Source organism: Lissotriton helveticus, chromosome 7, assembly GCF_964261635.1.
Source record: "Lissotriton helveticus chromosome 7, aLisHel1.1, whole genome shotgun sequence".
Taxonomy (NCBI): Eukaryota; Metazoa; Chordata; class Amphibia; order Caudata; family Salamandridae; genus Lissotriton; species Lissotriton helveticus.
The window spans coordinates 21003845-21019902 of NC_136068.1; the positions used below are offsets into that span (position 1 = coordinate 21003845).

At 48.2% G+C, this 16058-nt stretch overlaps 1 protein-coding gene across 1 annotated transcript in view; it reads left to right on the forward strand.

Annotated features, from left to right (window-relative positions):
• The window catches only part of LOC144766582 (pregnancy-specific glycoprotein 22-like), a 147946-nt gene that overhangs the window by 16498 nt on the left and 115390 nt on the right, over window positions 1-16058 (forward strand). The window contains exon 2 of the mRNA XM_078650378.1: window positions 9299-9421. Coding sequence (XP_078506504.1) covers window positions 9349-9421 — 73 coding nt within the window. The 5' untranslated portion in view covers window positions 9299-9348. The remainder of the gene's footprint in view (window positions 1-9298; window positions 9422-16058) is intronic.

Consider the following 16058-nt stretch of genomic DNA (forward strand, 5'->3'; position numbering starts at 1 on the left):
AGGAGAGGAGAGGGACATGTGTAGGTGAGAGAGCTGCTCTTATCCAGGAATGGAGAGGGACATGTGTAGGTGAGAGAGAGAGCTGATCTTATTTTGGAGCTGTGAGGGACATGTGTAGGTAAGAGAGCTGCTCTCATTCAGGAGTGGAGAGGGACATGTGTAGGTGAGAGAGCTGCTCCCTTTCAGAAGTGGAGAGGGACATGTGTAGGTGAGAGAGCTGCTCTCATTCGGGAGTAGAGAGGGACATGTGTAGGTGAGAGAGAGAGCTGCTCTCATTCTGGAGTGGAGAGCGACATGTGTAGGTGAGAGAGCTGCTCTTATTCAGGAGAGGAGAGGGACATGTGTAGGTGAGAGAGCCGCTCTCATTCAGGAGTGGAGAGGGAGAAGTGTAGGTGAGAGAGCTGCTCTCATTCAGGACTGAAAAGGGACATGTGTAGGTGAGAGAGCTGCTCCCTTTCAGAAGTGGAGAGGGACATGTGTAGGTGAGAGAGCTGCTCTCATTCGGGAGTAGAGAGGGACATGTGTAGGTGAGAGAGAGAGCTGCTCTCATTCTGGAGTGGAGAGCGACATGTGTAGGTGAGAGAGCTGCTCTTATTCAGGAGAGGAGAGGGACATGTGTAGGTGAGAGAGCCGCTCTCATTCAGGAGTGGAGAGGGAGAAGTGTAGGTGAGAGAGCTGCTCTCATTCAGGACTGAAAAGGGACATGTGCAGGTGAGAGAGCCGCTCTCATTCAGGACTGGAGGACACCTTGGTTGAGTTTGGCCTGCACTCTGGATACTCGGTTAATTCCTCCAAGACTGAGATTATGTGCTGGGGCGTCGAAGGTTATTCCGGGAGGCACTGTGGGGAGTTTAGGTATTTGGGGATCACTATAACTCATAATATAGAAGACATCCCCATGACAAACCTGAAGAAAGTGTCTAAAGAAATTGATCATCTTTTCTTGAAATGGCAGAATCCCCGCCTTACTATCTTCAGCAGGGTAAACCTAGTTAAAATGGTTATCCTGCCGAAGTTGACTTATCTGTTTGGGGCTGTCCCACTTGACTTTCCCGGAAAATTTTCGGGCAAAATCCAAAGCAAGATAGGGACCTTTATATGGGCCAACAAAAATTCCAGGTTATCTTGGAAGAAGTTAAAACGAAGGCGCTCCCTGATGTCTTTCTTTACTCCCTGGCCTTTCAGTTTAAAAATATTCGCTGCCTTCTATCTGGCCCTCCTGGTTCTAATTGGGGGAAGATCTTGAATACCATGGTTTACTTCGAGGGAGGCAGTATTGCGTTTTTATATAAATTTGGCGCTCCCAGATTTTTCAAAAAGGTACGATTAAAAGTTATAAGATTAATCCTCAGGGTATGGCAAAATTTGAAAATGAAGTGGGGAATAAGATATTATTCAGATTTTGCCCCTATCTGGGATTCCCCAGGGCTCCCCGCCTGTCTGAATGATATCTTGGCCATCCCGATTAGGAGGGCGGGAATTGCTACCTGGTCCGATTTGATATCTTCGGATGGAGTTCATCCATGGGATGTGCTGAGGGGAAAAACAGGGGACTCCTTCTCCCGCTTCAAACATTTGCAAATATGTTCCTGGTTTGCTGCGGAGAGTGACCTTATAGGTGGAAACTGGGAGATCAAAAATACACTCCAAAATGTAAACCCTATAAAAAAGGAGGTAGGGCTATGGTACAGGGCTTTAATCGACGCAGAGGATCTAGATCTTCCTCCTCCCTACATAGTATGGTACTCATCAACCCGGGAAAATGCCTCCGCTGATTTGTTTTTTTCTTCCCTTCATAATTTATATAAGTACGTTAAGTCAGCTTCTTTAAAGAGGAATCATTTCTTTGTGGTGAACAGATTATACTACACACCACAAAAGATTGCTAGGTTTGCCCCAAACTCAGCGCCGAAGTGCCCGAGGTGTGGTCTGGTGGAGGCGGACGATTTACATATGTTCTTTGAATGTGTACATCTAAGGGTCTTTTGGGAGAACGTTGAGAGGGCACTGGAGGGAATTTTTAAAGTTAAGATTAATCTCAATTTGCCTTTAGTTGTTTTTGGTATTGAAAATAACCCTACTCATCAACTGTCTAACAAATCGACTGGTTTACTCCTCTGCTTGATATTAGTGGCCCGCAGAGAGAGCTGCAGGTTGTGGAAAGACCCCGAGCCACCGCACTATGAGATCTGGCAGAGAGCATTATTGAGTATGGCCAGACTGGACCAAGGGGAGGGGAATATTTAGGTACCATTAAATAGCTGGGGCACAGAAATGAGGTTGGTTTAACCCCCTACGGTCCAATGATTACACCAAGCCTCGCACAAAAGAAGCTGGCCTGGTCGGCCTATAAGCGAATGCAAGAGCTTGGACCCAGGGCGCCCAGTTTGGAAGTGGGTCCTTATGCGAAAATTGCAGATGCTTAAGGTGAAATGAGGACAAAAAAAAGGACTGGAGAGGGACATGTGTAGGTGGGAGAGCTGTCCTCATTCAGGAGTGGAGAGGGACATATGTAGGTGAGAGCTGCTCTCATTCATGAGTGGAGAGGGACATGTGTAGGTGAGAGAGCCGCTCTCATTCTGGAGTGGTGAGGGACATGTGTAGGTAAGAGAGCTGCTCTCAGTCAGGAGTGGAGAGGGACATGTGTAGGTGAGAGCTGCTCTTAACCAGGAGTGGAGAGGGACATGTGTAGGTGGGAGAGCTGCTCTCATTCAGGAGTGGAGAGGGACATGTGTAGGTGGGAGAGCTGCTCTCATTCAGGAGTGGAGAGGGACATGTGCAGATGGGAGAGCTCCTCTCATTCAGGAGTGGAGAGGGACATGTGTAGGTGAGAGAGCTGCTCTCATTCAGGAGTGGAGAGGGACATGTGTAGGTGAGAGCTGCTCTCATTCAGGAGTGAAGAGGGACATGTGTAGGTGGGAGAGCTACTCTTATTCAGGTGTAGAGAGGAACATGTGTAGGTGGGAGAGCTGCTCTCAGCCAGGAGTGGAGAGGGACATGTGTAGGTGAGAACTGCTCTCAGCCAGGAGTGGAGAGTGACATTTGTAGGTGAGAGAGCAGCTCTCATTCAGGAGCGGAGAGGGACATGTGTAGGTGAGAGAGCTGCTCTCATTCAGAAGCGGGGAGGGACATGTGTAGGTGAGAGCTGCTCTCAGCCAGGAGTGGAGAGGGACATGTGTAGGTGAGAGAGCTGCTCTCAGCCAGGTGTGGAGAGGGACATGTGTAGGTGAGAGAGCTGCTCTCATTCAGGAGTGGAGAGGGACATGTGTAGGTGGGAGAGCTACTCTTATTCAGGTGTAGAGAGGAACATGTGTAGGTGGGAGAGCTGCTCTCAGCCAGGAGTGGAGAGGGACATGTGTAGGTGAGAACTGCTCTCAGCCAGGAGTGGAGAGGGACATGTGTAGGTGAGAGCTGCTCTCATTCAGGACTTGGGAGGGAGCTGTGTAGGTGAGAGAGCTGCTCTCAGCCAGGAGTGGAGAGGGACATGTGTAGGTGAGAGAGCTGCTCTCATTCAGGAGTGGAGAGGGACATGTGTAGGTGGGGGAGCTGCTGTCAACCAGGAGTGGAGAGGCACATTGTTTGAAAAGATATGTTTATTGGCACGTAAAGTTATTGTCTAATACAGTACAGTTGCAATATTCATTTGATCTACAGTATAGTTTTAACATTCCAGGCTCTATTAACCACATATCTTTATTGTACATTATCAGTGGTTGAAGAACATTGCAGAAAACAGTAACATATATTTACATCAGTGAGGTAAAGAGTCATCATTCCTAGCAGTTTAGTTGTTCTATAGAGTGTAACCTATGAGTGTTCACCCCATGTCTTCTGGTTAGAGGGTTTTGGTGTGTCATTCAAAGAGGCAATCAGCGCCACCAAGTAGAACACATTACAAGGTGTTCAAATGGAGGCTATTAGTGGGGGGGGGGGGGAACGGGGAGAAAATCATCATCTAAACCATAAAACTGAAATAGAATAGAAAAAACTAAGGGGGTGTCTGCTACTACGCTGCTGCGGGGAGAGGGGGCAGTGTCTCTATTATGTCTGTGCGTTCAGGTGTCAGGCAGGCGACAGGTTTTGCGTTAATGCTGTCCGGCTTGCATAGGTCCAAGGTGTGGGCCTCATTCATCAGAGCTCATGCCATGGGTGTGATCAGTGGAGTCAACCTCTTAAAGATTGCAGGGGGACCAATGCCCATCTCCCAGGTGTCACCATGCTGGTTCCGCCATCCACCTTTTCCTGTCTGTTTGCTTCATGTTTCTCAGGGTCCCTCTCTCAACATTTTCCATGCCTTCTGGTTCTGTATCTGAGTCTGTACCCAGGTGTTTCCAGTTGTCCAAGATCTCTTTCCATAATGCTGCCAGTGTGGGGGTCACCATCTCTGCATATTCTGGCAAAATGCCCCCTTCTATTGCACTTCTTACATGTGACACTTTTGTCTGGGCATTGAATATTGTTGGCTAAATGATTATTACTTCCACACCTAAAACATCTGAGGTACCTTTTGTTAATGGGAGCTTTGTTGTGCAAACTTCCCTTTCCTTTTATTTTACAAACTTCACTTTATCTCCTCAACTTCCTCAATGCTGGCCACTTCGTCAGCGGGGAACTTCATTTCTTTAATGCACTTAGCAGTGTGTTCCACTGACTTAGCAACGGCAACTGCTTCCCTAAGACTTGGGTACTTGGCTAGTAGTTTTTCTTGTATACGCACATTGTTAGTGCAACATACTTATTGGTCTCTTGTAAGATAATCTGTGAGGTTCCCAAAATCACATAATTGACTTAGAAGCCTCAGCGCTGCAATGTAGTTGGTTACTGTCTCTTGTTTTCCTTGCGCCCCACAGAAAAACCTGTGACATTCTAAAACCACATTATTTTTGTCCCCAAAATGTGTTTCCAGTTTGAGCATAGCATTTGCAAAAATGTCTAGTTCTTCTACTTCACTTTCTCCCTGAATTTCTGGTTCAGGCAATGTTTCATAGATTTTGCACCCATACACTCCCAAATTATGAAGAAGAATATGTTGCTTATGCAATGCTTTGAATTATTCCCCCCTGATGGCGATTAAATACGACTCAAAAAATGTGGCCCAGTCTTTCCAGTATATTTCAGGTTCTCCATTCTCATTTAGGAAGGATGGGGGTTGACTCATGCTCGCCGCAGCCATCATAATGAAGCAAGTAATGGTGTAGGAAAGGTCTTTGGAAAGTGGATGTTGAAGTGAGATGCAGGCTTTCAAAAATGCAAATGCGGTGGTAGATCTGGCAGACAAGGGGGGTCCCCAACACCATGCACTCAAACATAACTCTCCACCAAATGGCTGGTGGATGAAGATATGAATGAGGGGGACACTTGAAACAGTCCCTAGCGCAAGGCTGATAAGGGTGACAACCAGAGGAAAAGCTTCCTAACCAGGCAGGTGAAGAGTCCTATCTTCCTATAATTACATGTATGTTTTTTCAAAGAGGTTGGAGGGAGCACTTAAAGGGGAAAAGGCCACAACTGCCCTCTGCGCAGTGGATCGTCGCCAGTGTTGGAAGTACAGAATCACCAGGAAACCGAGGTAAGTTCTAGAACTAGTTTACTGGCCATCCACTCTCCTCAACTGGGGAACGCTGTCAACATTTTAAGGTGCACTCTGGAGAGAGAGTCCAAGAGGGGGAAAAGGGTGGGGGTGGCAGGGATGTACCAAAGGAAAGAGAAAAGAGGGAAAGGACGATTACAACACGTGCAATTGGCCCCACCATCTACGGCGCAGTTCTTCCACACCCATAAGATGCATTTCTTGGAGCATAGCAATATGCACTTTTCTATGTCTGAGGTAACGGTATATATTATGCCATTTGTCAGCAGACCCCATCCCTCAGACATTCCATGTCAGATATTTAAAGTCCTGGGCAGTTGTTGCCATGATTGGTGTATAGGTAATGATGGCCATCTAACATATGCACCTGAACCGGCAGCCCATTGCGACCCTCCCAGTCTGCAGCAGGGACAAACAAAAAAATTATAAAGCATTCCCCAAGCTTCAACTCCCTCTCCCCAGGGCAGATCAGCAATGGCAGCCCGTCCAAACTTCACACAACCTTGCAACTTTGACATTAGCAAAGTACCACCAGACTCCAAGGGCCAGATGTAGGTAGCCAAATACCGGTCGGTAACGGCCGAATTCGGCCGTTACCGACCGGTATTTGGCTACCGAGATGTAGGGGCAGGTAAACTGGGCAAATCGGTAATTTTACCGAATCTGTAAATATACCGGTCGGTAAATTTACCGACCGGTATTTTTACAGAATCGGTAAAATTGATATGTAGGTGGGACTCTTCTGAGTCCCACAAGGCCTAAGAAATCGGTATTTTACCATCAAATTCAATTTGATGGTGAAATACCGATTCAGGTGTGCATGCACATGTGTGCATGCACACCTGTGCCATATGACAGGCAGACCTGCCCTTAGGGCAGGTATGCCTGCCATATGGCCCCCGAACCTTTTTTGGGGGTGCTAGAGGGTGTCAAAGTGACACCCCCTGCACCCTTGCCAAAAATCGGTATTTACCGATCGGTAAATACCGACCAGTAATGCCCCATTCATTCCTATGGGCTTCAAAGCCCATAGGAATGAATGGAGCATTACCGGTCGGTATTTACCGAATCGGTAAATACCGATTCTTAACGATTCGGTAAATGGAACATCTGGATGTTCCTACATACCCCCACTTCTTATTTACCGATTCTTAATTACCGAATCGGTAAAATTCGGTAATTAAGAATCGGTAAATAAGTTTTACCTACATCTGGCCCCAAGTCCCCACTCATTCCTCACCCTCTGCCTGTCCCTGCTCATTCCTCACACTCTGCCTGTCCCTGCTCATTCCTCACACTCTGCCTGTCCCTGCTCATTCCTCACCCTCTGCCTGTCCCTGCTCATTCCTCACCCTCTACTCGTCCATGCTCATTCCTCACCCTCTGCCTGTCCCTGCTCATTCCTCAGCCTCTGCCTGTCCCTGCTCATTCCTCACCCTCTGCCTGTCGGTGCTCATTCCTCACCCTCTACCCTTCCCTTCTCATTCCTCTACCCATCTCTTCTCATTCCTGACCCTCTACCCATCCCTGCTCATTCCTCACAGTCTACCCATCCCTGCTAATTCCATACCCTCTACCCATCCCTGCTCATTCCTCACAGTCTACCCATCCCTGCTAATTCCATACCCTCTACCCATCCCTCCTCATTCCTCACCCTCTACCTGTCCCTTCCCATTCCTCACCCTCTGCCTATCCCATCTAATTTCTCAACCTCTACCCGTCACTGTTCATTCTTCAGCCTCTACACGTCTCTTCTCATTCCTCAGCCTCTACCCGTCTCTTCTTATTCCTCACCCTCTACCCTTCCCTTCTCATTCCTCTACCCATCTCTTCTCATTCCTCACCCTCCACCCATCTATTCTCATTCCTCACCCTCCACCCATCTCTTCTCATTCCTCACCCTCTACCCATCTCTTCTCATTCCTCACCCTCCACCCATCTCTTCTCATTCCTGACCCTCTACCCATCCCTGCTCATTCCTCACAGTCTACCCATCACTGCTAATTCCATAACCTCTACCCATCCCTGCTCATTCCTCACCCTCTACCTGTCCCTTCCCATTCCTCACCCTCTGCCTATCCCATCTAATTTTTCAACCTCTACCCGTCTCTTCTCATTCCTCAGCCTCTGCCTATTCCTGCTCACTCCCCACCATCTACCCGCCCCTGTTCGTTCCTCACCCTCTATCTGTCTCTGCTCATTGCTCACCCTCCACCAGTCACTGCTCATTCCTCATTCTCTACCCATCCCTTCTTGTTCCTTACCTTCTACCCATCCCTTCTCATTCTTCTACCTGTCCCTGCTCATTCCCCATCCTCTGCCCATCCCTGCGGAGTACTCCAAGGATCATCGCTCACTCCCACGCTCTCTAACATCTATATGGCTCCCCTCACTGCCATCGCTGTCAGTGCATGCATGGACTCAGCATTGTATCCTATGCTGATGACACCCAGCTCATCCTCTCCCTCACGAAGGAACCCGACACCAGCGTACTCAGCTTCCATGAAAGCATAAAAGACGATGCATCCTGGATGAGCATCTGCTGTTTGAGGCCTCCACTCGAAGAGGACAGAAGTCATTGTCCCCTGGCCCTCCCCCTCAGCACGGAAAAACACCTGGTGTCCCACTGCCCTCAGCAACCCACCCACCCCCACGGACCACACCCAGAACCTTGGCATCATACTCGACTCCTCCCTCACCGTGACCCAACATATCAACGTTGTTTCCTCCTCCTACTTTAATACCCTCTGCATCCTTCGAAAGACTTTCAAATGGGTCTCCTCTGAATACAGAAAGACTGTCAGCCATGCACTTATATCAAGCAGGCTGGACTATGTAAATATCCTTTATGCCGGAAACAACAAATCCCTGGTACGCAAACTCCAGACCATCCAGAACACTGCAGCCAGAATGGTCCTCGGCATCCCACAACATGAACACATCACCCGAAACCTGCAAGACCTCCACTGCAACCCCCTAGAGAAGGGAGTAACCTTCAAGCTACTCTCCCACACCTACAAATCCCTCCACAACAATTGGACCAAATACGTCAAATAAAAAACACTTCCTTCCAAGTACCCAAGAAAAACCTCCGCTCCACACCCCTCGCTGAAACCCCACCCATCCACAGAGCCAGACCGGGTGGAAGAGCATTTTCCTACATCGCAGCAAAGACCTGGAATGAGCTCCCGATCAACATCAGACACTGCCCCACTCTGCACAACTTCAAAGAGCCTCAAGACCTGACTCTACGACTGAACCGGAGCTGCACCCCCCCACCCCCAGCGAGTTGAGACCCTCACAGGTGAGTAGCGCGCTTCACAATTCCCTGATTAATTGATTGATCCCTGCTCATTCCTCACCCTCTACCTCTCCCTGCTCATTCCTACCCTCTCCTGCCCACCATGGTCTGCTTGTTCTACATAACCTCAAAACGTGTTCTCCCCTCTCTCCATTGTTTCTTCCCTTATTCTTACCCATCTTGCCCCCCTCTAAACCCTGATGTGTTAAAGACTCTAGTTTGACATTGGTTTTTAATGTAATCATATCTTGCATATGTGGTTAAAGTTCCCTGCAAAGCAGTGCAATGCACAGTCATTCTTTATCTAGAAGCTGGTGTTGACTCCTGCCCTCAGTTCACCTTTGTGAATAGATTCTTGCACCAGATGAAAGAATGCAGCAACACCTGACTTCCTTGCATCTCTACAGGTTCTGCTCCAGATTGTCCTCCAGTGAAATAAGAGCATCACTGAAAGAAGATGATGATGAGGGCCCTCCTCTCCAATCAGCGATGTGGAAGAAATGGCAGCCTCCAATGGTTCACCCTCACAGGTGAGATAGCAGGTGCTGCACACCTCAGCCCATGTGGATGTCAGGGAAATGTGTACAATCCGAGGGGCCTCCTAGGAGCTGGCCCTGACTTGGATACCATCCCTGGCCAAAGATAAAGTAACGCGTTTTAGCACTTTACTCTGAGGACAGTGATAACAAGCATTGCAAGGCTGACAGGTGGAGATGCGGTGGACTAGAAACTGAGAAGTTATAATGCAGTGCACACCAGTGGCGTGACAGTGGCCCGGTGCCCTGCGGTGAAGGGGGGGAGGGTGCCTCCATCACTGTGCAATTACAGAGAGGTGCTGCTGGAATTGCAGCTCAGCCCCAGACATGGATCCTGACTTTGGGACACCACTCCTTCCTGAGGGGCTTTCTTGTACATTGCTTGCCAACAGGTTGCATTGTGTATATTGATGGACGCAGACCGCGGATTGACTCCATCTTCCTCGACTGAAATTCTAGAGATTCATTTACTCTATATAAGTCTTTTGCATCATTTTATTGGACCATCAAACCATATGCCAATAGAATTTAATGTTACACATTTGTTAACCATGAGGAAGTGTCGGCTGCTTTGGACATATCTGAACAACTGTGTTTCTGATTGCATTCTTATATCCTTACCCTGTATTAGGGACAGATGCAATTCACATTGTGTGTTGGATTACTACACACGTCCTATCCATCTCTTTACCCTATTGGACACATTTGTACTACATGTTTGCTATAAAGACCTCTTTTGCTATGTTTTAAAATCATGCTATTGTTAATAAATCCGTCATCCTTGCCATCAAATTACGTTTTGATTGGATTTACTGAAATTTGGCTGGTGCTCAAGACACTCATTTAACGAAGTTCCACAACGTATTCAGGTGTTAGGTGCCTGAAGGGCAGGATTGTTCCCTCCACATTGAGCAGTCGCTCAGTCCACTAGCTTTGCCTCCACATTGACCAGTCACTCAGTCCAATAGTTTTCCCTCTACATTGACCAATCGCTCAGTCCAATGGCTTGCCCTTTATGTTGACCAGTTGCTCAGTCCACTAGCTTGCCCTCCACATTGACCAGTCGCTCAGTCCAATAGCTTTCCCTCTACATTGACCATTCGCTCAGTCCACGAGCTTGTCATCCACATTGATCAGGTGCTCAGTCCACTAGCTTACCCTCCTCATTGACCAGTCACTCAGTCCAATGGCTTGCCCTTCACATTGACCAGTCGGTCAGACCACTAGCTTGCCCTCCACATTGACCAGTCGCTCAGTCCAATAGCTTGCCCTCAACATTGAGCAATCGCTCAGTCGACGAGCTTGTCATCCACATCGACCAGGTGCTCAGTCCACTAGCTTACCCTCCTCATTGACCAGTCACTCAGTCCAATGGCTTTCCCTTCACATTGACCAGTCGCTCAGTCCACTAGCTTGCCCTCCGCATTGACCAGTCGCTCTATCTAATAGCTTGCCCTCAACATTGAGCAGTCGCTCGGTCCAATGGCTTGCCCTTCCACATTCACCAGTAGCTCAGTCCACAAGCTTGCCATACACATTGACCAGGTGCTCAGTCTACTAGCTTGCGCTCCACATTGAGCAGTCATTCAGTCCACTAGCTTGCCCTCCACATTGACCAGTCGCTCGATCCAATAGCTTGCCCTCCACATTGACCAGTCGCTCAGTCCACTAGCTTGCCCTCCACATTGATCAGTCGCTCAGTCCACTAGCTTGCCCTCCACATTGAGCAGTCGCTCAGTCCACTAACTTGTCATCCACATTGACCAGGTGCTCAGTCCACTAGCTTGCCCTCCACATTGAGCACTCGCTCAGTCCAATAGCTTGCCCTCAAAATTGAGCAGTCGCTCGGTCCAATGGCTTGCCCTCCACATTGACCAGTCGCTCAGTCCACAAGCTTGTAATTCGCATTGACCAGGTTCTCAGTCCACTAGCTTGCCCTCCACATTGACCACTCACTGGGTCCAATGGCTTGCCCTCCATATTGAGCAGTCGCTCGATCCAATAGCTTGCTCCCCACATTTTTCAGTCGCTCAGTCCAAAAGCTTGCCCTCCCCATTGACCACTCGCTGGGTCCAATGGCTTGCCCTCCACATTGAGCAGTCACTCAGTCCACTAGTTTGCCATCCACATTGAGCAGTCACTCAGTCCAGTAGCTTGCTCTCCACATTGAGCAGTCGCTCAGTTCAGTAGCTTGCCCTCCACGTTGGGCAGTTGCTCAGTCCATTAGCTTGCCCTCTTCTAAAACCCAAACAACCTGGTGAAATGAGGGTGTGTGTGGACATGCGACTGTTGAATGAATTTAATTCCTGGATCATATCCTCATTGGATAAACTCCTTCCCTATACCACCACTCTTAAACAAACGAAAAGAGTGACCCCTGCTCCCTGGTACACCCCAGCGCTCAAATCTCTACGACACGAATGTAAGAGAACGGAGCGCTCCTGGAGAAAGGATAAAACCAATAAAAAAAAGGATGTCTATCATACTGCACTACAAAATTATAAAACCGCCCTTCGTAACACCAAAAGTCTGTTCTTTCAAGAAAGAATAGAACACTCTGCTAGCTCCAGCAAGGAATCATTCACCATCTTAAAAGAACTCCTTAAAGTCCCCGTCCCCGGACCGATAGACCCACCAGATCCCAAGGCAGACAAGGAAAAATGCCACAAACTAGCAGACTTCTTCCAGGAAAAAATTCAAAATATCCTCAACTCCATCCCTGCTACAAATTTAAACGAGGAAAAAGAATCCAATAATCTGCCGACCCCCCCTTGTCTCACCTCTTGGGGACAAGTGTCAACAGAAGAGGTCGAAAATACGCTGAATATAATTAAAAGCGGATCACCTAGGGACCCTGCTCCCTTACGGATTCTAAAAACAGTCGCACCCTCGATTGTGCTCCCTCTCACCCACCTTATCAACGCCTCGTTTCAACAGGGAGTTGTCCCACCCAGCTGGAAGGCGGCAGTGGTCAAAGCATTATTAAAAAAACCATCCCTTGACCCTGTCGACCTGGCAAATTACAGACCAATCTCCCTCCTCCCGGGAACGAGTAAGATCGCGGAAAAACTTGTGAATAGGAAACTTTCACAATTTTTGGAGAGCAATAACCGGCTTAAAAACTCGCAGACGGGATTCCGCCCTGGACAGGGCACTGACATCGCCCTCCTTATGGCAGTGGAGGAGGCCAGAGCACTTTTGGACGAAGGAGGATCAGTGGCAGTGATCCTCCTCGACCTTAGTGCGGCCTTCGACACCGTCAATCACCAGCTCCTAATTCACCGACTCAGGAGTGTAGGTGTTGAAGGGACCGCGCTTTCCTGGCTTTCGTCCTTTCTGAGTCACCGCTCTTTTCAAATTTGGGAGAATAACACCCGCTCCTCCGACACCCCCCTCCAATGTGGCATGCCCCAGGGCTCCTCTCTGAGCCCCACTTTATTTAATATCTACATGTCCCCATTGGAGGAGGTTGTTATCCCGTTCGGAGTGAGCATTGTCAGCTACGCCGACGACACACAACTAGTGGTGTCCCTCTCTCATCCCAGGCAACAACCTGCGGATCTCTACAACTGTCTCTCGCAGATACAAGGATGGATGAATAAATCATCTTTGAAACTTAACGGTTCAAAGACTGATATTCTCCTCCTCGGCCAAAAGGGGCCCTCCTTGCTACCGAACATCTGGCCACCCTCTCTAGGTCCTCCCCCAGACCCTAAACCAGAGGTAAAAAGCTTGGGTATCTGGCTTGATAAAGACCTTTTATTTGCAACACAAGCAAAAAAGGTAGCCGGTACCTGCTTTGGGCTCCTCAGGTCAATGCGAAAGATTCTACCCCTACTCCCCCCCAAATCTAAAAAACTGCTGATTCAAGGCCTGATACTTTCTAGGCTCGACTTCAGTAACGCCATCTATCTAGGAGCACCGGAGGCTACCCTGAATAAATTACAAAGGGTCCAAAATGCAGCCGCCCGGATCCTTACTAACACATCTGTCAGAGCTTCAGCCAAACCAGCGCTAAAGCACCTCCATTGGCTCCCGGTAAGAGAGCGTGTGAAATTTAAGGCCCTCAGCCTGGCGCACAGATTGCTCCAAAACAAAGGCCCCCCAAGCCTACAAAAATTCATTAAGCCTTACAAAGCCCCCAGATCCCTCCGATCCGACCAGGAAAATTTCATCGTCATCCCCAGAGTCAAGAAAGCCCGAACGGGCGGTAGGCGCTTCTCGGTTCACACCGCACGCCTTTGGAACACCCTTCCTCTTGACTTAAGATCTGAACCCAACTACTTACGGTTCAGGAAGCGATTAAAAACACACCTCTTCCCCTAATCCCGTCTCAGGCCCCCTCCTTTGCTGAACCTCAGGTGTATTGATCTTAGCGCTGGGATACTCATGGGTGACTACGCGCTCTATAAATTAAAATAATAATAATAATAATAATAATAATGTAGCCATAAAGAAAGAGAGACATGTTATCCCAACTGTGGACGATATTGTCAGTGAGCTGAGTGAGGCGGATGTTTCGTGAAAATAGACCTTCGTTCTGGCCCCGCAGGTACAAGCGGCTAAACTTCGATATCTCCAGGGCAACCAAAGTGTTCTGGTCAATGCTTTGTTGGCAGAAGAACACATCGCCAGGCTGAGGAAGGTACTGTAGAGACTCAGAGCGAGCACCCTAACATTTCAAAGGCAAAAGTGTGAATTCTTGGCGAATCAAATCCACTTCTGCTATTGATTCTCTGCCAAAGGTGTTGCTCCTGACTCTGCCAAATTGTGAAATCTCAAAATAGCTCCAACCTCGTTATGTGTCTCCAAAGGCTGCAGCTTCCTAGGGATGGTAAACTATTGCAGGAGATTTATTTAAATTCTTAGCACCCTCACACCACCCCCAGCTTGCCAAGACCTCCATGCCTTGGACGTGGGATACTCCCCAGTAGGATGCATTCCAGTGGACTACAGAGGCGCTGTCAGCCAACACCACTCTGGTGTACCTCTTTCAACCGAAGGCAACTGAACTGTTGGTATATGCCTACCCCACTTGAACAGGGTCCATACTGTCTCAGAGACAAGAGTGTGGTGAGTGGGCACCTGTAGTGTATGCTAGTTGGGTGCATACCCTCACCAACAAGCACTACTCACCGACTAGGTGAGAAGCGATTGCCATTTACAGGGGTGACGACACTTTCACCTATACATCTACACCATTTGTAGCACGCACAGGATACTGAGGGGTGCACCCGACATGTGATGGAGCAAATTAAGTAACGGATGCCATTCGAGCCAGTACCACAATGGCAAATAAGGCGCTCCATGGTACTATGGTAGCGAAGAAGTAACGAGGAGTAGGTCTTTCTTAAAAAACATCACAGTGTCACTCCGGTGCGGCAAATTCAGACTGAGGATAGTAAGGTGGCGGCAAAATTGACGTGGAAATGGACAGCCAATGCCAGAGATCGCCTACAAGGGTGGTTGTCTTAGGAAGGTGTGAAGCACTCAGAAAGACATTCTGGTACCACCCCTGAAGCTCAGACTGTCCAAGGTAGTTGCAACGGTATACAACGTTTACAACGCAACTTTTACAACGCACTACCATTACAACGAAACTTTTACAACGCAACATCCATTACAACGCATACATTTACAACGCAGTCATTACAACGCATGACATTACAATGCACACCACTACAACGCATACCATTACAACGCAGTCATTACAACGCATACCATTACAACGAAAAACTTTCCATCCAACACTTACCCTACTGTTGCACCCCCTGGAGTTAGAATAGTAATTTTAACCCCTACACTATCCAAAACTTTCCCTACTGTTGCACCCCCTGGAGTTAGAATAGTAATTTTAACCCCTATACTATCCAACACTTACCTTATATGCAATGTAATGTAATGCGTTGTAATGGTATGCGTTGTAAATGTAGTATGCGTTGTAGTGGAATGCGTTTTAAAGGTATTTTTTAAGAATTCGTTGTAATGGTATGCGTTGTAATGGTGTGCGTTGTAATGGATGTTGCGGTGTAAAAAATGTGTTGTAAAGGTATGCGTTGTAAAAGTGTGCGTTGTAACGTCATACATCCAGTTGCAACTCCACCCCAAGTGCTTCTCAGGGCACCCTATCCTGTTGAGACAGAATCCTGCACCCTCTATGCGCCACTAACCCTTCATGGTGTGACTTGCAAGGGCCTAGATTGCTAGTGGTCAAGGAACATTTTGCTTTGGTTATGTTGGAAGTTTAAGGGGTTGAGTAGGAATGTAATGTTGTGGTGCGCTCTCGGAGTGAAGGGAGTGTACAAGTGAGGAGAGAGTTCCACGGTCAACCCTACCTGGAAGTTGGTAGGTGATCCCAGATGAGAAGTGTTAAGGGTATACAGAGGCCGCCAGGTTCCAGGGTGGCAGTTAGCAACACACCAGTGTGTTCTGCGGTGGTCCATTACTGTCTGTGTGTCCATCTAGCAGCTCTCAACAAGTCTCCCTACTCTTACAGGTATAACCATTATAAGCTGCCAATGGGTTGGTTAAAGATCAGGAGTGTCCTCTAAAGTTGACTTTCATAGGGGCTGCCTTGTTTTTTTTTCACGGTGCCACGCTGTCTCTCTGAATGCAGAACATGTTTATGTAG